Source organism: Python bivittatus, unplaced genomic scaffold (assembly GCF_059951505.1).
Source record: "Python bivittatus isolate LINGU-HERP-01145 unplaced genomic scaffold, Pbiv_v1 ctg000640_np1212, whole genome shotgun sequence".
In the NCBI taxonomy this organism is placed as follows: domain Eukaryota; kingdom Metazoa; phylum Chordata; class Lepidosauria; order Squamata; family Pythonidae; genus Python; species Python bivittatus.
The window spans coordinates 1417501-1444645 of NW_028277090.1; the positions used below are offsets into that span (position 1 = coordinate 1417501).

The 27145-nt window shown below is 42.2% G+C and overlaps 1 protein-coding gene across 1 annotated transcript in view; it reads left to right on the plus strand.

Moving 5' to 3' along the window:
* Positions 1 to 8263: 8263 nt before the first annotated feature.
* Positions 8264 to 27145, plus strand: part of RAB40C (RAB40C, member RAS oncogene family) — a 37620-nt gene continuing 18738 nt past the window's right edge. Inside the window, exons 1-2 of the mRNA XM_088151012.1 lie at positions 8264 to 8385; positions 11390 to 11741. Of these exons, the coding sequence (XP_088007138.1) occupies positions 11588 to 11741 (154 nt within the window). The 5' untranslated portion in view covers positions 8264 to 8385; positions 11390 to 11587. The remainder of the gene's footprint in view (positions 8386 to 11389; positions 11742 to 27145) is intronic.

Sequence of the window (27145 nt, forward strand, 5' to 3'; positions counted from 1 at the left end):
GCCAGTGTGGTGTATAGTGAAGGTGCTGGATTTGGAGTGGGAAGACCCAGGTTCCAGTCTCCCCCTCCTCAGCCTCAGAAGGTCCCTGGGGGACTTTGGACCAGTTCATCCCTAGCCTAGTCCGATGATGACCGTGCTGGACTAGGACTGGGGAGATCAAGGTTCTAGTCTTCCCTCAGCCACAGAAGCTCCGGAGTGACTTTGGCCATCCCATCCCTCTCTCTCCGAACCCAAACTACCTCACAGGGTTGTCATTTAGGGGGGAAAAGCAGGAGGAGGAAGTGCTAGGTACGCTACCCATGGATAAATTTTCATTTAAAAAAAGAGAGAGGTCCTTGAACTATGGAACTGGTAGCAACTCTAGCTATGGCAGGAAGCAAGGAAGGAGAGAACTCTTATAATTCTGTACTGGTGTCCCAGTATAAATTCATCTCTCTGGGGGTTTCTGCAGGGTGTGGTCCCAAAAGTCAAGATGGCAGCTGTGATGGGGTGATCCAAGCTCTGCCTGGTTTTTATGCCCACTGTACCTTGGCTGAAGCGAAGCAAGGTCAGATCTGGTTCATATTTCGATGGAAAACCACCCCAAAGTCCTACAGCTCTTGTAGCTGAAGTTGGAAGTTGAAAAAATACCCAGAAATGACAAGGAAGGGATGAACTGTGCTCAGCCTATGGGATCTTTGAAGCTACATTTCTCATTATTTTAAAAAGGATTCATGAAGGGGGTCATGGGAGACAAACTCATTGGGAGCATCAACCCTGGCAGTTGAACATCTGAACTGCTAAGCCAACTGAATACTGATCTTGCTCTTCTTTTTGGGGGGGGGGGTGATACCTTTCCCCCCAAGATTTGGATGGCCCAGACTCTACCTGCCTTTCAGAAGGCTCTCGAGATCTGGCTTTTCCCCCAGACACCAGGCAAGGAACTTTTGTGCCTACTTGGGTTTCTAAAATTTTTTTGAGGGGTTGGATGAAACGGGGGGCAATAGATTTTATTTTATTGCAACGTTCTGGGGTTATGATATGCTCTTCTTATTTGTGTATAGTATGTGCTGCATGTCCGTTGGGTGGCTATATGAATCGATTAAAAAAAAGAAGTAAAATAAGTCTGCTGACGGATCCCTGTTTGGGAACGCTTGAGTTAAATAGAAATCAGGAGAACTTGGATTTGGGATGGGGTGGGGCCGGGGGGGCAATTCTCAGACGTTGCGGTGGATTCTGTGGCTGGAGCATTCCAGTATCTGCAGATGGATGGTTGATGAAATGGGACTGTGGACATCATTCTTAAGCTCGCTCTCTTAGAACTGGACGGTGAATGCTAGGTTGCATCGCCAAGTCAAATGATCACCTGCTTCCCACAAGCAGTGCTTCTGAACGTCAGGAAGACAAGTGGTGTGGTGATCTTGAGTCCCCCCCCCCCACACACACCACTGCTGCCTATCTCATCCAGATGTGATTTGGGGTCTTTCGTTGTGCTGGATCCTGGCTGCAGGGCGGAGCGTTGCCCTAAGAACGGGTTCTGTTGCGGTAGCGGCTGCATTACGGACACCGGTGTGAAGGACAGGCCCAACGTGCGTCCTGCTGCAGCGAGAATGAATTATGACATGCAGATGTCTCACACTGTCAGTTGCATTTGGCTCCAGATACCAGACTGCAGACTTTTCGTTACGGAGTGCTGCAGAGGCGGGAGAGGGAAGACACCCGGCTGGGTTTTGACCCCCTTGTTCTGAGCCAACTTAGCCCAGCCCTGCTACCCTCATGGCACTAGTCTTGAACCATCTGTGGGACAGGGGTGGACATTTGCTTTTCCACCAGCCCTCTCTGTTTGCATTCCACATGGGAAGGAATGCCAAAGTCTGGCATCTATTTGATATTAGAGCAATTTTGGAGATGTACTTTAGATAGCAAGCGAGCATTTCCAATCCTCTGTATTCCTGAACAAATCTTGTAGGTCAAATATGATGAACATCTGTGAGCGTTCCTTGACAGCTAACAATTCCTCAGTTATACAAATCGTTGAGTCAGAAGTTGCTCCTTAATTCCTCAGCATTCTTTTAGCCCTCTACGTCTGCTCAGAGGCACTTCTTCTGACAAGAGCACCTGCTGAATTCCAGTTTCCAGTAGGGGGAGAGGGGGATGAACAAGTAGCTCTGTCCAACACAAAGCCATGGTTTGCTTAATAAACCACAATATGATTGGCTCGTGCTGAGCTGTAAGTCATGTCTTTTTTAGGCTGTTTCATTTTGTTGCAATGCTTTGTCTTGGGAGTCACCGAGAGTCCTAGGAGGATAGCACCACACAAATGGTGCTTGATGATTGATTGATTGATTGATAGATAGACAGACAGATAGATAGATAGATAGATAGATAGATAGATAGATAGATAGATAGATAGATAGATATAGATGATAAATGATAGATGAGAGAGAGAGAGAGAGAGAGAGAGAGAATGGCTGACAAACCACAGTGGTTAAACAACCCACCTTATGTCTTAACACAAAAGATGAACCCTGGTCTACTATGTAGCTCACCTGAAAGGTGCCCTGATGTAATGGATGGCATGGGCAGGGAAGATTCTGGAATGGAAGTTCAAGGTTGCCAGGAGGGGGAGAGGCATTCCCGGGCAAGCGCCTCCTCAGCCCGCAGCAAGAGTGTGGGAAGATGAAGAGGATGAGGCTGGCCCCTCCCTGGAGTCTCACGGGTTATAGCCACTAGTTGCTTTAGCATGGGTTTAGTCTGGCGAGATTTTGTCTATTAGGCGTGAGCTAATGAAGGAACGGACCTGTCCTGGATTGCCTCACTGCTGTTCTTGGGCTGAACCTGACACCCACTCTCAACAGAGGAGGCATTTCCACGGGAGAGTCACTCCGGTGTGAAATAAAGAAGTTTGCCGCTCTTTGGCCAAGAGTAGAGACCTACTGTAAATGCGGCAGGAGCAATGCTCCATTCCTCAGATTATTCCATTCCAGCCTTTCCCATCTTCTTATTGAGGTGTTATGGAATCTGGCACATCTAGAAGACCCCAGGAGGGGCAAGCCTGCTCCATCCCATTTGCTCTCCTACAGCACTTCCGTCCCACCCATGCCTCCTCCATCAGTATCCACCGAGCGTGCTTTTTTCTCATTGGGCTACATGAGGATGCCTCCATTTTGGTTCTCTTCAGAGCCTGACAATGGGAATTGTAGTCTAGTATATCTGGAAGATGCCAGATTCAGCTAGCTGGCTGAAAGCACCAGCTCTTTCTTCCTCTGTGACGTGCTCAACAATTTGGGGAATTGGCTATGCATCTCTGTATGAGTCACTGCTGTGGGCTTGCTTTCTTCCATAGGAAGGTGGGCAAGCAGTGGGTGCAGGCCTCCTGTTCTAATTCAGCAGGGCAGAGCAGGGTATTGCTATTTTCAAAGGGTGGGGAACATTGGAGGGCGGTATTGACAGCTTATATTGGAGGAGGAGGGCTGGGTTAATCTAGGCCAGCCCAGAATCAGAAGTAGCTCCCAAAAGTTCATGCCTTTTAATACAATGTGTTAGTTTAAAAAAATGCTACCAAAACCGGCAGCTTCTTGTAAGTCACACCATCCGACTCCGTCTTGTCAACATTGACTTACAGCTGTTGTCCCAAATTTCAGCCTGGCGTTTCTTCAGCTCTTTTTGGAAACTGGGACCATTTCCATGCCAAGCCCACTGAATGCTGGCCTTTGCTTTCAGAACAAAATAACCAAGAGAACTTCTATCCAATCTGGTCCCACCACCGCCGCTATTGGGCAATGGTGACAATGACCCATGCAGGCTGGGGGTCATGGGGCTTGTGGTCTTGCCTCTCTGAAGATTGTCAGGTTGGAGAAAAGCTGCAGGGGACATGCAAATGTCTGAAAATGCCTGCTAGGAAGACTTAGAAAGAACTTCAGTTGAACAACCACAAAAAAGGGGAACACAGTTGGGAGTTTCACCCCTTGCAACTGGAGTGATACGGTCTCTACATGCTGCTGTATGCCACCCCCCCCCCCTCCAAACTTCAAGGGCTCCCCTCCCATGGATTTCTGGGCAGCTTCAGGATGCAGCCGATCACGAGCCGACTCTTGGCTCGGCCCTGCAAAGCTGGCACAATGCAGACCTTCTCAGCATTCACCAGACGGAGAGACCTTCCCACCACCCCTAAAACAACAGCCTCCCTGTGAAATTCTTGGACGGCAAAAGAACCGTCTGAATATTGAAATGGAAATGAAGGCAAGTGCCCAGAAGCGGCTGAACTGCTTCACTGCCGGGAACAGGAGGCACTCTCTGCTCACCTGAGTTCCTCTAGGATGGGGAAAATTGGAGTTTTAACCATTCATTGCAATTCCATCATGGAGGCCAAGTCATCAAAACCCAGAGGCCAGCTTGGCTGTTGAATTTCAACTGGCTTATCCTGGGGTAAAACGGGGTGGCTCCTGGATGACTTTGTCAGTACAGTAATACCTCGGTTCACGAACGCTTCTGTTCACGAACAATTCGGGTCACAAACAGCACCGTTCGCAAAATTTTGCTTCCGTTCGCGAACTCCGTGTCGGGTGACGAACACGACCCGTGGCCATCTTCCCTGCTGTGACACGTGGTCGTGGCTTCCTGTAGGGAGGGGGACTCTCCCTCCAAGCAATAACCGCCTCCCCACCCGCCTTCCTGTCCTCCACGCCAGAAGTTGCGTCAAGCAAGGTTAGCGTTCTCTCTCTCCATACTGTACTGTACTGTACTTTGTTTCATATTTTTGTGGCTTAAAAAAAAAATACATATGGTTCAGAACGGATTAACCTTATTTACATTGAACCTTATGGGGAAATTTGATTCGGTTGGCAACCAAAATCGGTTGGCAACCACATTCGTAGGGGTCAGAATGGATTAACCTTATTTATATTGAACCTTATGGGGAAATTTGATTCAGTTGGCGACCAAAATCGGTTGGCGACTACATTCGTAGGGGTCAGAACGGATTAACCGTATTTACATTGAATCTTATGGGAAAATATGATTCGGTTGGCAACCAAAATCGGTTGGCGACCACATTCGTAGGGGTCAGAACAGATTAACCTTATTTACATTGAACCTTATGGGGAAATTTGATTCGGTTCGCAACCAATTCGGTTCGTGACCAGAATTGTGGAACGAATTAAGTTCGTGAACCAAGGTACCACTGTATTCGGCATGCGTGCATGTAGCGGTGCACGTAGATAATGTTTGGTTCTGAACTTCATTTTTATCTGATGGAGAAGAAGGCTCTTGAATGGGCCTTTAGGTAAAATTATGGTCCAAATTTGCAATGATCAGCTTCAAGGCAGGAAGTTTATCATATGTTCCCCAAAGTTATGTCGGGATATTGGACATGGTAGGAGGAGAGCCATGTTAGTCTATAGTAGCAACAGATTTAGGCGTGTGGTGGCACTTTCCCAACTCACACTTTTTATTAAAAAGCTTAAATTTTTGTGAATTGTAGCTTCATCAGAGACATACTGTAGAATGGCCACATTCTAACCCAGTGTTTCTCAACCTTGGCCACTTGAAGATGTGTGGACTTCAACTCCCAGAATTCCCCAGCCAGCCTTGCTGGGAGTTGAAGTCCACACATCTTCAAGTGGCCAAGGTTGAGAAACACTATTCTAGCCAGTTCTTGCCTCAGTGCATCTGTTGAAGTAAGCTCCAGCTCATGAAAGCTGATGCCTTTTAGTAAAATTTGTGAGTTGGAAAAGGTGCTACCAGACTCCTCCTGATTTTAAGTATTTGGGGTTTTCTCTCTGCTCCCATTTACTGGAGTGCAGACTTCAATGGACAAAGAGTGATGGAGAAGCAATGGCTTTGCGAGCTGTATTTGTGCAGGCTCAGCCCGAACCCAGCAAACAAAACACAATTGCTCTGTTTGTACAGGCTGCCATGCCCAGAGAAACGAACCATGGTACGGCTTAACGAGACGGCTCTGTTCACACAACATGCAGAGCCAATCAATGACTCGAGAAGGCATTTTAATTTCTAATACATTTTCCAAAATATTTTGCAGCACAGCAGATGGCAGATGGCAATGTTAATATAGGTGTTCCTTCTCTTTCAAAAATACGTATTTATCTAGTCACCAACCAGAATCAACACTCATTGTAACATCATGTACTCTGTGAATGAGTGGGTGGGAGGAGAGGCTCACATACACGAATTGTCTAGACTGGCACAAACAGAAGGGAATTTCCCTAATTCCAAAGATGCTCTTAATGTAATTTTAATCTAGAGTATATAATACATTTTGTATATTCTATCTATGTATGGTAATATAATTCATTTTGTATATTCTGTCTATCTGTGTGTGCTAGATATATGTATGAATGTATAAGCAGAATTATATAGATAGATGAATTACATCTATGTATATCATATATATTTATATATAATATGTGATCGTTTTTCTCCTGCTGTCTTGGAGTTTTTTTTATGTTTTTATCTTTTATTTAGGTTTGATATTTTTTACATTGTGGTATGGTTTTAATTGTTATTCTGCTTGTAAGCCACTTGGAGTCTTTTTCTTTTGACATCAGGGCCATCTGGCACCCTGCTGCTGGAGAATCTTCCCTGGTGTCCTCAACATCTTTGTCCAGCCATGCTTGGCACCCACGTGTGCCCGGAGACTGGCAACCCTAAGCGAGGGTCTTCTTCGTCGCTCCTCCAGAATCCAGGGTTGCCTGTCATCCGCCTTGTTCAGTTGGAGCCATCCTAGAAGGAAAGGGGGGGTGGAGGTGGGGAATCCAACTCTAGTTCTTTTCGATGTCGGTGTCTCATCTGTGGGTCATGCGCCCAAATCGAACAAGAAAAAGAACAACGTATCCGCGATTTGACGCAGATAGATCGTGATTAATGCGTGTTTGGGTAGCGCAAAAGTCAATTTAGTGCAGTTTATAAATTGATACCAGGTCTCGTTTAATGCGAGCCAAAATTCAGTTAGTGCGAGGCTAGCACACGGGCGGGCGAGGCTGATGCGTGCACAGCGGCTGTTGGGGGTTTAGATGCCAATCGTCGGGGGTGCAGAATGAAGAAAAGGAAGGTTTCCTTTGAGGAAAGCTCAAAATTTTGAAGAACTGCAGCGGAATACAGGAGAGAGCAGGTACCCTTTGGATATGGGTCTGTCCTCTTTTTCTGTTATACAGAACAGGTAGTCCCCATGAGATCCGTTCCCAAGGTCTGTCCGTAAGTCGAATTTGTACGTAAGCCAGAACAGCATTATTGTATAATACAATATAACGAGGATTGTGTAATGAGCTCGAACCACTGTGTACTTAGCTGACATTTTGCTATATAACTAGGGGTCGTCCTTAAACCGGGTGTTCTTAACCCGGGGACTACCTGTATTTCATTCATAAACATATACAAATTTATGTTTATGCATTTTCATTGCCTATTTCCCTCGAGCTGCCCTATTTCCCGCAGAACGATCACGTTGAATAGCGCGCATTCGAATAACGCGAGTCTTTGGTGGGGTTCCTTTAACCGCACTAATCAAGACCTCCCTGTCTAACCAGACCTATAAATCTAGCTATGTAATATGAGTAAATATAAATAATTAATTCTATAAATTTATCAACTATTTATGCAAGAAAGTGATGTCCCTGTGCTGAAGGACCAGCTAAAATTCTGCTTGTGATCAAAGCCAGGGTTTAGGTACTTTTTACCACGCTGCTCCCTCTGTGCCTCTTTACTTTGCCGTTGAGATCCCTTTTTCGGGAAAAAAAGTAGCATTTCCATTTAATAATCCCCATTCTGGTTTATAATTCCTGCTAGGGTGCACAAAATAAATTCGACAGAAGGAAATTCTGTGCATAAGGCGCACATTTCTAAAGTGTCCCAGCCTCTTTCTGCAGCTGGAGCGCTTAGAGAAGACTTGATCTCCGCACCGTCTCCTACAAAACGTCCCACTTCCCTTTTCTCTCCAATTAATCTAACCCTAATGCAAAAGAGATCAGCAGCTTCGCCGCGAGTCACACGCCCACACGGCTCTACTACCACTCCCAGCCTGCCCGGCGGTAACTCGGCCGTGGCCGCGGACGAAGGGAGCCGGCGCAGGGCATGCCGGGAGCTGTGGTCCCTCCCTTTCTTTATGTAAAGGTCTCGGGAAGCCAGAGGAAGCGTTCTGAGGGCTTCTCCCCGCCCCTCTCTCCTGAGAGGTCGCATCTCCTGGACGAGGCGGGCAGAGCGGGGAGACGGGGGCAAATGGGAGCGGCGGAGGGCGGATTGACGCGGCGAGCAGCCAGTGGCGCGGCGGCGGCGCTGTCGCTGGGCGAGCGGGAGGCCTGGGTGGCTGGCGGCGGAGCGCAGTTTCCCGAGGAGCGGAGGCGCTGACGGGGCGGCCGGGCCCGGGGCGGCTGGCCGCGGGGCCTGAGGGAGGTGAGTCTGGGCTGGCGACGCCGCCGCCGCCCCTCCCGGCTCTCGCGGCTCGCGTTGAAGCCGTCGGTCCGCGGGCGGGGGTCCCTCAGTCCCCGTCCCGCCTTCGGGGCCGCCTCCTGGAGGGGGCTGCTTTCGAACCTGCGTGCCCCCTGACACGTGTCGGGGCCGCTTCACACGTGCGGACCGCCCGCGCTCGCTGGCGGTGGCGTGGTTTAGCTTCTCTCGCCTCCCGCGGAGGCTGGACGGCGGAGGGGCTGGAACGGGGAACTGTCTCATGCCCAGTCTCCTCCTCCTCCTCCACCATCATTTATTATTATTAACGCTTCTATCCCACCCTGACTCTGGAAGCTCAAGGCAGTGCGTGTAGGGGGTCTCCCCTGTATTATTATCGTGACCATTATTGGTATTTCTATCCCACCCCTAATCTGAAAGCTCAAGACAGTGTGTGTGGGGGGGTCTCCCCTATATCATCATCATCATCATCATCATCATCATCATCATCATCACTGTATTATTATTGGCGTTTCTATCCTGCCTTGGAAGCTCAAGACAATGTCAGGGGGGAGGTCTCCCCAATAATAATAATAATAATAATAATAATAATAATAATAATAATATGATGGTGATGGTGATGGTTGGTTGCACAGTCAGCCAGATTTTTAGACTGGATTTGGCATTTTTATCCACCTATTGAATCCTTCCAAAGGACCTGGGGTAGACAGGTGTTGTTGTTTGATGGGGTCAAAGTATTGTCGCAGGATGGAAGCTGTTCCAAGTCAAGCTGCCTCTTGCAATGGACTGACAGTGATTTTGTCAAGGCTGATGGTTTTCCAGGGGTGCTCCAGATGTTATTGGCAATCCTCTCCCACCTTTACTCTGGAAGCTCAAGACAGTGTCAGGGCTTTTTCCCACATTATCCTTCTATAACATCCCTGTTAGGTAGGCTCAGCTGAGAGAGAGAGGGAGTGAGTCACTGGCCAAAATTCACCTGCTCAGTTTCCAGGTCTGAGAGGGGACCTCAGTCTGGGTCTCTAATGCCTTAAGCACCTTGTTGCACCATCTCTCCTCCTGCTTCCCTCCATCAACCCAGATCCAAGCGATCAATATGCCGCGTTTATGGTGTCATGCAATTAAAACTTGCTGTTTGTATAAGGAAGGAATTGCGGGGGGGGGGGCAGATGAGCGGGACCAGGCATGTAAGGGAGTGAGAAAGAAGCAAGAGCTGCTGTGGGTTGGGGACTGGAGGGGGGGGCATTGTTCGAAGGTGCACATCCCAGCCCGATGTTTGTTTGCATCTCTCCAGAGTTCACTTAAGCAGTCCAAACCAACCTGCGCATATCGTGGTTTGACCTAGCATCTCCTCTGAATGGGCTGGACTGTGTATGAACTAAGTCCTGTATTTCTGTTACAGTATTTGCCCACAACAGAAGTAAAACTGAACCGATGTATGGGTTTTACATGCAGTCTATGTATTTGTGAAACAGGGGAATGCTTTTGTTGTTCTTCGGCCCCCAGATGCAAGGGGGCACCTCATGCTCCTGGCTTATCTTGCAAGAAGGTGGCAAAGATGCCCTGAGATGAACTGCTTTGAGCATTTAAAAGCGGCAGTTGAATGTCAAGTAATACAACTGCTGTAGATAATGCATCTTCAAGCCTTGGGTTTTTTTCTTGTATGTTTGTTTGCATCTAAACACCTTTAATGCAATGGCATCTAATTTTTTTCCTGGAACAATCTCCTTTCCACAGACCCTAAACCAGCCTGGGTTGTCTTCCCCAGAGCTGCGTGTACCTAACTGAATCTTCTGTCAGCTGTCACTGTTAACGTGACAGTAATAGGAACAATTTCTGTTTATATTAGATCTGAATCATGACCTTTCTCGTAAATAAACCTAATGAAATTGAAGAAAGAGGCCGCACGTTTCTTCTCCGTAGGTGGTTAAAGTGAACAAATAGTTAAGGAACTTGAAGATACTATCTCTTTCTATGACTCCCTTAGGCCCTCTTCCTCCATTGCCCCATTTATTTTTCCCTTCTCCATTCCTGTCTGATGTCTAATATCCTGACTTCGTTTGCTGTGGCACTTTTCTCCTTGTATACTTTCCAGTCACTATGGTTTTACACCTTTGTGTTCATACCTCATCTTTATCCTTGTCCTTTTCTGGACTTCTCCCTCACGGGGTTCGCAACCTTCTGTTCCTTGTTAATTAATCTTCAGCCACCTCCTCCTCCTGTAATTGCAACAGTGGACATGATTTATTAGCTCACAATTCTGGGGAAGCATACCCTGAAAGAAAAACAATTTGTTCTCTCTTTTTTTTTTTTACTACAATTTCACTGTCATTTATAAATACAAAAGAGAGAGAGATGCTGACATTTTAGTTTATTACTGGCTCCTTCTTGAATATCCATTTCTTTCAGAATAGCTTGATCCAGCTGCAGTTAGCCTTGGAAAAAATTAGAAAGGGTGGAAAATAGTAACATCCCTTAAAGAAAAAGTAGGTAGAGTAAGGGAATTGCCAGTGCAGTAGAAATATCAATATTGCAGGATACATATTACAATTGTAATTATACTTTATTGATCTGGAAAGTCAAATGAACCACACCTGATTTCTCTTACAGGATTCTCAAAAGATGTTGGGCATGTGGACTAGGAAAAGAATCAAGGGAAAGTGTAAGAAGTCTGAAATCCATGCATGTTTTTGTGTAAATAATTTGTGGTTGGGCTTCTCTTACATAATCCAATGAATTGATTTAGGAACAGTCTCTTCCTTTACAAGAGGGTAGCTATATGTATATAGATTTCATTTTATCAGAAGCCCCTTTTTTCTTGCTAGATAAGCTTGAATGGACCTTCTCCTCCCTGATTTGGTATGTATATGTGGAAGAATTAATGGTCTGGCTATTGCTAATATCCTTCTTGGTAGCGTAGAGAATTTTTAAAGCTGCTTGTCTTTCACAACTTTTGAACAAAGTAAGTAGGTCGTCTTTCCCTTCTCTTTTTCAGAATTCTGGCATATTTTGACAGCAGATCATTCACAAAGGATGAAGAGACTCTTGTGAGAAGGACCATTCTTTGAGTTGGGTCTGCTTTGGGGAAGACAGAATCGTACTAATTCTCTCAAGATTACCACTGCAAGTTTGGTGTCTCCAGCATCTTTCAGTCTGGCCGTGTGTTCAGTATGCGAATTGTGCGTCTTCACTAATGAGAGGGAGAATGGGAACCCAGGGCAGCCCTGTAAAAAGCTATGATTATCTGCTGAAGTTCTTGTTGGTTGGTGACAGTGATGTGGGCAAAGGAGAAATCCTTGAAAGTCTTCAAGATGGGGCATCAGAATCACCTTACGCCTACAGCAACGGTAAGCATTTTGTGTAAGAAAACCACAGCTAGGATTCAGAGGCGCACACGCACATAACAGCTGGATTAGCTCCATTGTATCTCATTTCTGATTTGGGGTACAAGGCTAAATTTGGCTTCCTTCTGCACAAATAAATCTTTTTTTTTTTTTTTTAATGAAAAGCTGGAGAGATCATTAACAGTTGTGCCAGAAGACTGTAATTAGGAGCCAAGACACAGCACCATACTTTCCCCTGTGTCTTTCCATGGTAGTTAAAATGTAATGCTGTCTGGTTGGGCTGTGTCCTGTTGTACTTTTTGCAAGCTGTCGTAGCTCTAGCCATTTAAAATTCGGTATAACAGCTGTAGGAGCCCTGACAGAGAATGCCAGTTCTTGTACCAGCTTTGGATTGAATGGTTGGCACCTGACACTTTGCTTACATTGATAACAAAGTGAAATGAGACTCAAGCAGACCTGTTTGTTTATGACCATCGAAGCATCAAGAGCTGATTCTCATATTCTTCACTTAGCATATCAATTTTTTTTCTTCTCTTTCTTCACTCCCAGCTAGGCAGCAAAAATGCCTCAATCTTGACACATGTAGGGAACCCGCACTCTAAAAATTTGCATTCCATACAAACATAAATGATGTGGGGATAAAATGATGTTTAAATCATGTTGGGATACAAAAGCATTTGCTTAGTTTGCTTCAGGTAGGCAATTTGATTTGGTGGTCTTGGCCTTAGGTGGTTGGATTTTCCATGGAATTTAGATTCTTTAGGGAAAAAAAACTTGTTTGAAAATATGAACGTACAGAGATGGTGTGACTTTTCATACTTGTTTATTTGTTAGTGGCAAAAAATCAGGAGGAGCCTGGTAGCACTTTGTCTGATTAACAAATTTTATTAAAAGGCATAAGCTTTCATCAATTGCAGCTCACTTCACCAGATACATAGAACGTCTATCGGGAGCTTCAAGTCAGGCTGGCTATATTGTGTCTCCAGTATCGGTAGAGCCGTGCCCGCGCATGCTGGTAGTTGAAAAAGAAGTTTTCTCTTATGTGCTGTATTGGAGTTTCTGAAAGGCAGGTCATTAGTCGCTGTGGGAAACAAGGTACTGAATTAGATAGCCTGTTTGGGGTATTTGTTAAGTTGTTTACAGTTAAGCCTTTACAGTATTTGTGATCAGGGATGATGGATTTTGAACAAATAACTTGGAAGTGGAATGTTCAGTTTCCTTCTGACCTAAGATTAACAAGCCGTAATGCTGTTTCCAAACCACAAAATTGAAAGATTATGCTGAGGCTCTTTTGCAAAACCTGGAAACTCCTAAACACGTTCTACTTCCCATTTTAAACAGATGTTCTAGTGTGCCATCTATTTGTCCTTTTGAAGATAGCTCCCTTCCAATATGAAATTGCTATAATCCCAGGATAATTCCAAAGGTGGTTTTGGAAGAATTAGCTAGGACTAATGCATATATTGATGCCATTCTTTTTCAAAAGACAGCGAAACCTTAGTTTTCATAGGTATCTAATATCTCTTGCTATGTCTACTATGTGGTCTCAGTATGTAGAAATAGAAATTATAGCAACAACTCATGAAATTTCTCTTCTAAACTTTTTTCTTAATTCTTAAGAACAAAACAAACCTTGCCTTACTAGATGGGCAAGTAAAACAAATCTTAAAATCTTATTTTTTTTTTCCTAGCATGTTCAGAAGATTTACTTGCTAGGAGAGTAAAGAATACATTCTAATAATTCCTTTGATTTTTTTTCTGTACTTCGCCATGAGTTTAGTAGTTAGAGCTGAAGTAGAAAGCAAGGTTTTTTTGCATTTGAAGATTAGTCCAGATTAGTCCACTAGGGAAGATGGAAGCTCTTAAAAAGAACTGGAATGATCATGCTTCACACAGAACTGATCTTTGATCTCTATTGATGCGGCCGTGGGGTGTAGTGAGGAACTGACCTAGCATATTAAAGTAGTGCTCAGTTTCCTTAGCTAGCTTCATGTGATCTTTCTTCTCTACTTACAACTCACATTGCAGTGTTTTCCCCCCCTTGGCTTTGAGCCATTGCTCTGTTGCAAGTATCAGTAAGGAAGAAAATTTGCAATACTTGACTTGCATCACTTAGCTCTAGAACATGTCCATTAATTATTGTATTTCATGGAGGGCTGAAAAATAGCAGTTGAGTTAAACTGCCTGGTCTGTTGTAGCTTATCTGGATTAAATATTCACAGGTCACGTTGAAAGATTTATCAGTAGACTCATTTCAAAACAGCTAGCCCATCCTCAGGAGGTATGCCTCTTGCAGGACCCCTGCAAGCCTTCATCTGGAATCCAGTTCTCTGTAGTAAAGGGCAGCATGATGGGTCATGAATCCAACCCTCTCATTTAAACACAGGCAACCACAGTAAATCATATCCAGTTGGTTTCTTTTGGATTAACACTCTGCTTGGTGTGCATACTAAAGGCGTGAGTCATGTGAAAGCCTTCCCCTCATCTCTGGATTGTCGGCACTAGGTAGGAATGACAGTGCAACCACAGAAAGACATTTGAAGGGAATTTACTCACAGCTAGGATCATAATATGTCATGCTTCGTCCATGTGCAGGCTTCAAAATATTTCCCTCTATTTGAATTTGCAACGAAAGCTTCTGTTGCTTATGAAAAATTGCTGCTAGGAATGCAGAAAGGTTCTGTGCATTGTTCCCCATAAAACTGCATAGACGGGCCCATAAAATCATCAGGAATTGAGTTCGGCTTGAGAGATCCTCCCCCCCCCCCCAATCTTTCTGGAGCTGCGTAAGAGATTTTATGAGTTTTGTTTTAATTTTCAGAACAAATGTGAATAAATTATACTAGAGGGGTGTCTCACAGGTTCTTTGGTTTTTCTCATAAATTTTCATAAGATGCATTTAGATGGGAACGCAGTGAAAATAGAGCTTTCGAATCTTTAGGGCTCTGCAAATATCCGAAAGACCATTTGTATTAAACATTGGCGAAAAGGGGAAATGTTATGATCGGGCTGTCAGCGTATCTTACCTGAGTGTTTACAGATACGTTGCACCTGTGTAATTGCAGATGCCAACCTCAGAGGTCACCTGGTCACAAGTTAGTAGCCATTAAGATTATTGCCAGGAGACAAAAGCTGTGGTTCTGACTAACTGCTACAGAAACAAATGGATATGTGCATGCTGGAGGTGCGATGACATGGGCAAACGCGAGGCAGAAGAACGCCACACTTTTTCTTCCCCGAGGGCTCATATTTTTCCAAAGGAAAAAAAACGAGAGGAGTAGGAAAATTCCAGTGGAAGTGTTTCTCTTTAGGCATGAATAACATGCTTTTTACATTTAGTACGTAAAAGTCTACAGTGATTTCGGAGGACGCTGCGAGCGCACGTGGCAGTCATTGTCAAGGAGCATTTCTTCCCTAAGAGGATCCTGCAGATTTAATGAGCAGAACATCTATGACCTTTGCTGCTTGTGTTTACAGTCACATCTGCAGTTTCCATTTGATCTTTTCCTACCTCGTAAGTGACAAGTATCGTGCGCAGGAGTTTGTAGCATTTGCTCTGATTTGGGCTCTCTCCAGTTTTGCTGGCAATATGCTTTTAGGCTGCAATATTATATCTGCGAATGAATTTTACTGTTGGGGGAAATATACATAGGATTGTTCTGTGAATATCATGAATGAATGAATCAGTGAAATTCTATGGTGCCTAAAGTTATATATGATATATTTTATAATAGGGCAGTTCCATAAGCTTTGGTTTGACAGTGTTACATTTTTAATTTTTTTAATTCAATATTCTATTTCCTCTCAAATGTTTTCCTGTGGCTTCAGCATACCTAGCCTGTAATTAGATTACATAGGAATTTTCAAAATGTCATGTATCCATACCTGTGACTAATTCTGGTGATGCTATTTGATATTAGCATTCTCACAGGTGCCTATCAGACATTATAATGGGATGCTTAAATTAAAGCTTTTCTTCAGAGCAGTATATATTTTAAAAAACAAACTCGAGAAGCCTCATCAAAATCCAGTGAAATCATCCAGTATGCTAGGATGCCAGAGTAAATAAAAAGAAAAGTCTTTTGTTGATGCCTAGGAGATATCAAAGCTGGTATCGTGTGAGTTTCCCTGAGAAGAAAGTTGTATATCACATCACAACTAGAGTGCTCCCATAGGGACTTTGGATGAGGAAGAAGAGATTTGGCAGGTTAATACAAAAGAATACACTCCTTCAAACAGCCAGATCCAAAGTTATTTAAGGGCTTACTTGGCTGGCACCACAGTTGTCTTTAAAATGAATTTAGATTTTATCTATGTAAAAATCAGCATTGGGAAAGAGAAGGAATCTACAGTTTCACCAAAAGTCCAAATTGTTGCTTTGAAGTTCCTCTTTTGTTGTATTTTTTAAACAGCATCCCATATTAATAAGATAAATAGTAATTGAAAATCTTTTGGAGACATCAATCGGTGGGTTAATATTTCCATGATAAATGCTTGGAAGATGTAGCTCATGCTTGTGTGTAAGAAGCACATGTTTAAAGATATGCATCTGTTTTTGAGTATGTTATGGTGGGGCAAAAGATTGTAAATCTTCCTCCTATATTCCTAAGCAGCTATAAAGTGACTCTAAGAAAGTTTCAATAAAGCATTATAAATCATGCCACTAAAATCATCTCTAAAAATAGAGACGTGAAGGTAATTTGTTCTCTTCTAACAGCAACCTCTTAAGGGAAATTAGGAGTGTGCATTAGAGGCGACTCAAAACACAGATGTTTTGGATTTGAAACGCTTCTGAAACTTGCAAAACAAACATTCAAAATGTTTTGTGTACCCCTAAAAAAATGTTTGCTTACAGAAGGTGACAGCATGTTGAGCTTGCCTGGGCTCAGAAGCCAAGCAGGGTCGTTGTTGGTATTTGGATAGGAGGCCACCAGGAGATTACCTGTTCAGGATATGAGCTGACTGGTAAAGCTTCAGTGTGATAGGCCTAACTTTTATTTTTTTCTAACTTTCAGTCAAGGTTTGTTAGTTCTAGTTTCTTGTATTTAACAAGCTGTCATTTGTCAAGAGATAAAAGTGCTCCCTTTTTTCTAAATACAATGTTTTCTTGGCAAGTTAAACAGGTTGTTGAAAGCAAGATAACCACATTAGTTTAACGTACAATAATTAGAACTGAAATGGTCATTTTCTGGCATTATAATCAAATGCATAATTCTACCTCAGTTTTTGTATAATTGAGAATATAAAAATCTATGCATCTGTCTGGTAGAATGCACTAACTAATGTCTTATGCAGCACTAGATTTTTGCAAGATGTGTTTTTCTTTCTCTTTCGAGTGGCACAAATGAGAACCATTGGAGAAGTGGTAACCCAGCCATTTTTCTCATTTTGGTTTGGGCTGTCTTGTCACTCTTTCCTAATCCTTACCTCTGTGTCACTGTTTACTGTAAAAAAATCAGTTTGGGACCATATCAGCCTGCTTGGGTTTCAAAAAGGATTGGAAACAAATCCAATGCTAACATTTGCATGTACTTATTTACCATTGTGTTTTGTTATCAAAATAGGAGGGTTATCACTGCCTGGGTGGGACGGTGACCAAAAGGAATGTAGGAAGTGGACAGCTTGGTTTCCTTTAATTATGTTTCGCCTTTACAGAGGAATATGAGAGAATCCTTACCATTTGGGATGGCATTTTCAGAAACCAAAGTATCCCGTAGTAATATTTCTTGTGGTCAGGCAGGAATTGTATGCTCTGTACAGCTTGCCTCCCTTCTCCTGCAACAAGTAGAAACAGAATTTGTGCAGAGTCAGGCACATATTTTTATTTACATTGTAGAATGCATTTGCTCTTAGAGCAGGTTTTTGTGCAGAGGTTTTGTTTGATGCAGAGTTGTGGCTTAAAGCCCCTGAAACTCTTGGCCACAGATCCCAAAAGCTCGAGAAATTGTTGTAATTTTTAACAATGTGTAATTAATTGTTAATTCTGTAATTAACAAAAGGGGGTGGCATGAAATAAGTGATTGAAGAATAGTATCAACTACATGTACTCTTATTTCCATTTGAATGCAAAAGGAATAAAATCAGATTTCTTTCTTTCTCTGTTATTTCTTGGAATGAGGCCCCTGGCATGCCACTTAGAGACCAAGATATAACTATTCATATGGAAGACGTTTAGAGTTGTTAGTTTCAACCATTCTGGTAGAAAAATTCCATAGATTTTTCAATACACACCAGAACTGAAAGAAAAAAATGTGCCGGGGCGGGGGGGGGGGAGACAGCACCCAGATTAAGTTACTTGTTAGAGAGAGAGAGAGTATTAATGCACATCAGAACTCCAGGAATTAAATAATGTGTTCATTAAATGGGTGCTGTGTAGCTAAACACAGTTTTGAAAAGCGATTTGCAATCTTTTGCTTAATGCAAATTGCTGTGCTGTCATTGTATGTTTTCAGCAACTACAACATAAGGCAGCAATTGGCAATCTCTTGTCTACAGCTCATTGGTATATTTTATTTGCAGCACCCTAACATGGAGTTATTTATTTTAATGGCTGAAGTCTCATGAAAATGTGATGCTCCAACCATTGCAGGAGTTGGGACGAGAGTGCCAAAATCTTGAGAGATTTGACCATTAAATAAAATATGGATCACTAGGATCCACTTGCCACACTGTTGGCATAAAAGTTCCATTTATGGAACATCTCAGCAACGCTTCTGGCAGGCAGAAAGCAGAGGGGAATATACGCACAATACTTTTACAGGGGAATTGGCTGTTGGGCAGCTTGAGGGTCCCATTTTCAGGATTAAGGTCCCTTGGTCTCGATAACTGAATATCAGATATCAGAATAATGACTTTTGTCCTTAAGACCTGGTGAAATGGGTGAAACAATATGAATAAAAAGCAGCATTCAGCGGTATATATTGGAAGTTTCTATGTTTAATAAAATACCACCTCTGATATCTTAGGCCTGTTTCACATGTAACAAAGCTAGGTTTTTCTTTCTTTATCCCAATATACGAAACCTGTATTGCTTGATTCACCTATATTGTTAATGAGTGCACATAGCTTAATAATGCTACATTAAAAAAGACAGCCAAAGACAAGCCACATTAGAGTTAGCAACGTTATGTGTGAAAGCTGAGCCGTAGAAGAACAAGGGCATTTTCCAGGCCTGGCAGCATTGCCAGAGTCATTCTCACTTGCTCTTTCTAGCCTGGGATGAGGTGATGGGATAGCAAATAGCCTTCACTTGCTGCACTGACTTTGAAATACCAAAGTCAAAGACATGGTGCATTTGAGACCCTCCCTACCATAGCCGTCTAAAATTTGCACACAATTGTAAATATTGTCAGAAAACTTTATTTGTAGTTCTGTGATTTGCAGAGTTCTACTAATGTGGTTTGCAGAACTCTGAAAAAGAGTAAGAAAATGGGGATGACAATTCGGTATCCTGCCCTCGGAGGGAACAGATTTTATAATCAAAGCACCATGTATTTGCAGTCACGCTTATTTATTCTTTACATGGTATTTGAATTCAGTTCTTAAACCTTCCTTGCAATACTTGGAATTGGAAACTTTAAACATGCATTCTTTTGTACGTTATTTCTTTGACTGATTACAAAATCGCTCCATGTCAAGATTAAAATAAATCGTATCCTGGAAGACAGCCGACAAAAGAGAGAACGGGCAAGACGTGTCTAAGAGGAAATGGAATGCTTTGTGGTCATGTGGCAAATTTAATGGTTATTCACTGACTTTCAAACACTGCAGTTTTGAAGGCTGCAATTTCAAGCTTTTATTCAAGATTGTAAATATCTACCGTCAAGTTCAGGTTTCCATAATTTTGCTTTCCCATGTGTCGGCTTTGTAATGGCTTTTGGTGAAAAGTAGGTAATTCTGCTGGCAGAAGCAGTATAAACTTCTTTATATTGATGTGTTTTATGCTTTCCAAGTCCTCATTTGAGGAACAAAAGAGTAATCTATAGACTTATACTTTGTCACCACAAACTCTGTCCTCGATACAGTTTCTTTTTCAGAGAAGGGGGGTTGAAAAGCATCCTGCATCAACCATGTAATGGGACATTTGGGGCAGGTGCTGTTAAATGACAAACTAAGATGGAGGGAAGTCAAGTTACTGGATTTCCACAAAGGACATAGAATGATTAGGGATGGAAAGATTAAATGGACCTTGTGTTTGAAATATGAGTTGTGGGTAGTGGGAGTGTAAATCATGTCCATTGCCTGGAGTAGAACTCCTATGGGATATATAACTGCTGAATGAAGATTAAGAAGCCTCAGGGTTCATTATGTAAAGGCGCTTTCCAGATGGGACTATTTAACTCATTCTTCCCCTGCAACCATGTGCTTTGGGGGGGGACCTCAATGCTGTGAGAAAGACTTCAGAATCATCTTCCCTATAATTCTGCAGCTAGAAAGCTGCCTGTCCCTTGAAACACTAAATGGGAAATGATTTTGACTGAACCATTCTCACACTAAGAGGAGGGACTTTGGGTTTGGATGAAGGTGGGAGGGATGTTGAGGTCCAGCCTTTGTACTACAAAGGGGCATCAACTTCGTTGACATTTGTATTGGTGATACCGGGAGAGTTCATGATTACATGCAGAAAATGGTACATTTACTTCAATAGAGGGGTTTCCGTAGAGTTGGGTTGCACAGCGAAGAAGCCAAAGTGATCCCAGACTCCACAGGGGCTTTCTTGAGATAACCAGAAAAGTCCTGCAGCTGCTATATTTTTTCACACTTCGGTACTGTGTTCAAACCACAGCTTCTTTGCGTTATGTGTAAGAGATGGTGCTCCGCTGTTGTTGGCTTTAGTCATTGTAGCTACAATTAAAAAAGGATTAAGATTGTCTCCTTGAACGTAGCTAAATTTTATTGTACTGCCTGTAAAATTTTTAAGCAGACCTTGATTGTTTGCTGATGAGCCCACTACCATTTGTAATCTTTTATCTTTTGTTTTTATTTTTATTTTTAATGTGTTTCTGCTTGTAATTCTGGTCAGTGACCTTGGTAAAAGTTCTATTCTAAGGTTTAAGATCCCCTGGTATTGGAAGGTACTTGAAACTCTTTCACCTTTCCTTGATTATATTGTCTAATTGTTGTTGTTGTTGTTTAGTCGTTAAGTCGTGTCCGACTCTTCGTGACCCCATGAACCATATTGCGCCAGGCCTTCCTGTCCTTCACTGCCTCCCTGAGTTTGCTCAGTTTCATGCTCATTGCTTCAGTGATGCTATCTAACCATCTCATCCTCTGCCATCCTCTTCTCCTTTTGCCTTCAATCTTTCCCAGCAACAGGGTCTTCTCCAAAGAGATCTCTCTTCGCATTAGGTGACCAAAATATCTGAGCTTGAGCTTCATTATCGATCCTTCCAATGAGCAATCAGGGTTGATTTCCTTTAAGATTGACTGGTTTGACCTCCTAGCAGTCCAGGGGACTCTCAAGAGTCTTCTCCAGCACCACAGTTCAAAGGCATCAATTCTTCGGCGCTCGGCCTTTTTTATGGTCCAGCTCTCACAGCCATACATTGCTACTGGATGTCTAATTGTAGATCCACGTGAATTTGTAGGTAGCTGCTCAGATAACTTCATATAAATATACTGTTTATTATCTTTGGGTCATTAGAAGCAGATTCTTAAAAGCACTATCTTACATTTGATTGGTTTGGTTGTGGATCACTGAATGTACAAATGGATATTGAGAAAGATGTCACAACTAGAAAATAAGCCCCAGAGTGTGCCGAATAATGCCCAGTGTCCCAACCTAAGGACTTTGGTTATATATGGGACAAACAAATTAAAAACTCTTGTGTACATCCATCACTGTATCAGCTTGCCACATGTTTTTGCTATTTTGCATTGGGGGGGCATTAAAAAAAAAAACTATTATATTTTCTTTTTCAAAAATTCAACACTCCCCAACTAAACTACACACACACACACACACACACACACACACAATACAAAAGCAAATTAGCCATAAAAACAGAAGAACATAATTAATAGCAAACAATAAGAAGCAAAACAGCAAAAAGGAAAATTGTGCCTTAATGTAACACACATGAATCGTGGGCAAATGAATAGAAATTAACCTGCTTCCGGGCCTCTGGTGGAATTGACCAATCCGTGGATGCTTCTCCTGGAATTCAGAGGCCTATTTATTGCAAATGTTCAAAAACTCCATGAATTTCATAGGCAGCTTTATGTAAATAGCAGTTTGCTTTATTCTTTTCCCCATTCTAGCACATCATAATCCAAACAGCTGGGGTGAGAAATAATTTCTTTCTAGTTCGCAGGAGTCAAGATCATAAAAGCAGACTCCCCTTTCCCCATTTTTGGGGCAGGCTCTTTCCTCAGGTGGTCTCTGGAGACCATATATACATCTTAACTGAGATAGTAAACACCATCTAACCATTGTTTGCATCATTCTTTATTTTTTGCTGCTGTTCTGCCGAAGAAATGCTTTAGTTGCTTAACTCATATTTATGAATATCCGAGTTAGCAACTGACAAGTTCTCTCGACTAATTAAAAGCCTACCCAGATCACTGCTATTTCATTTCCCCTGGTCTTTTTTAAAAGTATGATTATGCCCTAGTTACAAAGAGAAGTGTGAGCAAATGATAAAAAGGAAAGGGTGGTTGGGTAGTCAGACCTTATCATAATCAATGGTATTGTATGAATGTAGATGCTAGCTGCAAAGAGAATTAATAAACTGTCTCTTGGAGTATGTAATTAGAATTGTTGAAGCTGCCTCTGTAATGAAGGGGCAAATTTGTCCATGTGCAATTCCCATGGTAGCAGCTTCCTGTTGTTTTAAGTAAATCCTGTTTCAAGTTCCACAGGGAGCAAACATTTTTTCTGTACTTCATATGTTGCATGCATCCATTTCCTTATAAAATACAGTCATTATGTAGGAAAATGTGTCCCAAATGGCTAGCTGAAATACCATTTCAGAGTAGATTTGTGTGGGAATATTGATCTGATATTTCATTCTTTTTTATTTTTGCTCATAATGGTTAGGTATTAATATGAAGTATGTACTTAACCATATATGATTTAAACTTACAAGAATGATCATGCAGTGTATGTAGTTACCTTTTTGCTTGTTTGTTTTTAGGGTGTTACGTTATGTTATGATTTCCCCCACAATTTTACATAACAAAATGCCTTAAACATGGTGTTGGGGATAAGGTTAGTGTTTACATTTTTTCCTCCCTGCAAAAATAAATCCAGTAACATGTAATAAAAATGTAAATTCATTTTCGTCTGGTTTTTGTTCTCTTTTCTTCCATCTGCTTTTGTACCGGAATAACATCTTGATGTAGCTCTGCAGCGCAATGCGCTGGTGCCCCATCTTTTCTCCAAAAGTTCAAAGCCACATACACTCTGTTTCCTCAGAGGCTGGAGTTATAAAATGCAGAATCTGGGACTGAATTGAGCTATTTTGCTCGCCCCTTCCTCCCTTCCTCCTTCCTCCTTCCTCTCACATCCAGTCTACCATAATGGAATGAGATGATAGAATAGTCTTAAATATTTGTGAGTGCAGTTAAGCAGTCGCGTTAGTTTCCTATGGTGATGGCTTTCTGCGGAATAAAATATCAGCTTCAGGCAATGAATTAGAACTTGCTTGGTAATCATGCTCTCTGCCCTCCGCAGCCCTCTAGGTTAGGCATAGTCTATTCCAGGTTGCACAACTCGTAGAGGGGAAAGGGCCACATTGATACATCAAAAATAGTCGTGGGCCACAAAGGAATACCTGGCGTGCCAAATCAGCTGTTCGGCGGCTAGCCACACAGCGGCAACAATGGAGCTGGCAATGTCGGTGAGGCCTAGAGGCACTGGAGGGGCTTGGCAGCATGTCTTTTGGGGTGCTGATAGCCGATCCTTCCTGGCATGGCAACATTTGGTGGATTTATTGGGTTTTTTTAAAAAAAAATCCTAGCAGGCCTCACAAGCTTGGCAAACCCACATTGGGCAGGCCCGGTTTGTTCTATACTTAATTCCAGTGCCGTAGATCTGTTTAAGATTATGGGTGTAGCCTCAGCATGCTACACACTGTGTGATTTGCAGCAGTAGTCAACATCTTCTTCCACGCAGCTTAACCTTCCTCCCTCCTTTCGGCCTCTTCTTCAGCGATGCTGTCCAGATTTCTTGGGGAGCAGCTTCTACCACGCCTTGTTTTTTGGAGCCATCTGCTGAGTGATGTTGTATCCTCCTTCAGGATCACATTACAATTGCCTGTACCTTTCCTTCTCCATCGCATCACCCATTTTAAATGCACCTTCAGCCCTGTTGATAATTAAATATGACTATTCCTGTCTAGTAATAATCAGAACTTCCCTTACATTACCAATATCTTAATTTTCTTTTTGTGATCGTGTATGAAGAGATTTAGAAACCAAGCCAGAGTGCTGACTGTACATTCATGATGGTTTGTCTTAGCCTTAATGGTTTATATATCCAGTTAACTTTTTATCTCTAAAATGCAAGTGGAAATCTTTCCTGGGATCTATAAGCTTTGTCACTGTTACTGGAAGTTGTAGCTTTCTGACTGTCAGTGCCTTGTAAAAGCTACTTCATCTCAAATAATTACTATATGAATATGACACACCCTGAAATGTGTATTAAAAACAAAGATTGCCACACTGTTTCCTATGAATCAGCCAGTCAGTTGGAAACACAGCTTTACAATAATATAAAATATGAATTCTTACACTGCAGTCACGAACAATATCGTTAGGGAAATACAGTTTCCATTGGCAAAGAGTGATGCCATTTGATAGATGTGTTGCTCAGAGTTGGTGCATTCAGACCTTGACAATTCTAAAGTAGATCCAAGAAACAGTCATTTGCATGCAGATTCAGTCATCCTCAGCAAGAGCTGTGTCATTTCTCTGGTAGCTTATGCAAAGCTTTAATTTGCTGATCTTTTCAGCATTCTTATCCAGCTGCATTCTGTTGACATTTCAGCAAGCTGTACTTATGGCCATCACATCTCTGTGACCTATCAGCCATTTTACTTTGTCTTTCCTTCTTCCCTAGCAGTGCAAGCAAGTGATTATATAAGGGCAAAGCTTATATAAAGCTGCCATTGGTACCCCCACTAAAACTAGATAGATGGGGATGCAAAAATCCCAACGCATTAGAGTTATTCTCTGAAGGCTTGGTAGATGAGCCTCTGATGTTTTGCGCTCTGCCATCTGCAGGTCCCATATTTCTCTCCAGCATCTGGGAACGGTAAACCTTTTGGACTAATTATCTCTCAGATTTCAACAGCAATCTGTCAGTTTTTAAAAGCTAACTAGACCAATATCTCTTATGTGTGCATGTGACTTTGTGTGCACATCCGTATATTTACATACACCTATACAACATTGTTCTTCTATCCACTTGAATTTTTAAAGCTGACTGATACTTTTTGTCTCTAGATTCATGCTTGGTATTCTTAAATCCATTTAAAGCGCTTGCTTAATCATGGACCCCAGAAAATAATGCCCAGTGGGATGGGGGTGCGGGCTGTTTTGTTTTTTAGTCCATGAGCCAGGATAAATTCTTAAAATATGTGATGTATAATGATGATGGGGAAGGGGATCTTATTAATAACTTAGATTCCCCAAATCATAAAATCTTATATAGGATTGGTTTGGTCATACAGCAAGTTGAATTTTGATTTGCTTAAACAGAAAATGCACGATTTTCTGTATGGGAAAATACAAGATTTGTGTGGTCACGCACACTTCTAATATTAATTCTCTAACCTGCCATATCTCTTCTGGCCTAATATGTAATTAGTTAGCAGGATACAATCAACGTTCTTGCCCCACCCAATATCAACGAACATGTATGAGTAGATAAGAACTGGATCTGTCCAAAGCTAACCCTTGCAATCACCTGAAGACCAATATTACCCAGCGTCTTGCATTCCACAACAGGCTTTGGGGCTACTCCAAATCACGCACACTCGGTCTTGAAAGGAGCAACCTTTACAAGACACTAAAGCATTGCATTTAGACCAACTCTTCACATAGGTGGAAAGCACTTTCAGGCCTTGGAAATAATACGTAATATAGGCCAAGGGGATTGGTTGCGTCAAGCTATTATTTAGTTCCTTCCAGCTACAAGTTTCTCTGTTTGTACACACAACCTTGTTGAGTCTAAATAACCTTACCTTTATTATTAGAAAAACAGAATAGACCAGTGTCTTTTCTGCTCATGTTTTCCATTCTGGCAAAATCGTTGTCATGAAGCATCCTTTGAGAATGCCTCTTTGAACTTGTTCCTCAGAAACATAACATGAGCTTCCTGTGTGATTGAAGCATATAAAATATGATGTTAGCAACAACCAGCTGATTATTTGCAGTGGATTTTGGCCAGACAATAAAAATCTCTTTTGAATAGAACCCATACAAGTGATTGTCCTCATGATGGTCATCTAAACCTGCCTGAAAGCTTGTAAGGAAATGAGACTATTACTGTAATTGGGCCTGGAAATAATCGTTGAGGTTGGCATTTAATGGATATAATAACTTCCATGGCGACATGGTGTTTTGTATATGTGTTCGTAGCCTTACACCTGCATATATTTCCTTTATCTAAGCTGTGTACTGGTAATAACAGTGTTTGTGTTCAGCTTCTGAAGAGGCAATAATAGGAAAATAGTTTCTCTTCCTTATAAACCTAACTCATGTGGCAAGTCAGAGCTGGATTGAGCTCTAAACTGAAAACAGATCAGACTGGTTTTCCAGCCTTTGCCAACACTGCATTTCAGGCTGAGTATGGTCAACATCCTTTGTGTTTTTTATAATGTTTGTCTTCCTACCTTGTCTTCCAGGTATAATTGCCATAATGAGGTTTTCTAGCCAGCAGACATCTTTTATTTATTTTTAATGCTTTTCATGTATACGTAGAGGAAAGACATTCCATCATGGCCCGGTTTAAGCAAGCCCTTAAAATCTAGTTCTGTCCTCAGGTCCTGGGTGAGAATAGGCGGTAGACCTTTTGTGGAATGTTTTGGTTGCTTAATTGATGGTTGTTTTTCTCCAAACCTTTTTTGGGGATTATATATTCTTGTGTTTTTACTGTTGTATTCTGTAAGCTGTCTGGAATCATGCAGATTGGGGCAGCCTTGAAAAAAACATAGATAAAAAAATGAAAAATGCAAACAAAAATAAACCATAAATAAATACATGTTGAAATAAATGTATATAAAACAAGAAGCTCAGGTTTTAAACAATAGATTAAACCCTGACCCACATGGAATAAGGTTGATCAAACTTTCCACAGCGTTGATCAAAAGCCAGTTCACCTGTAGAAAGTGAACACATATCTTCCATCCAAAGATTTAAATCTTAGAATTTTAATATCTTTCCACCAGGTAAAACAAGTCTTT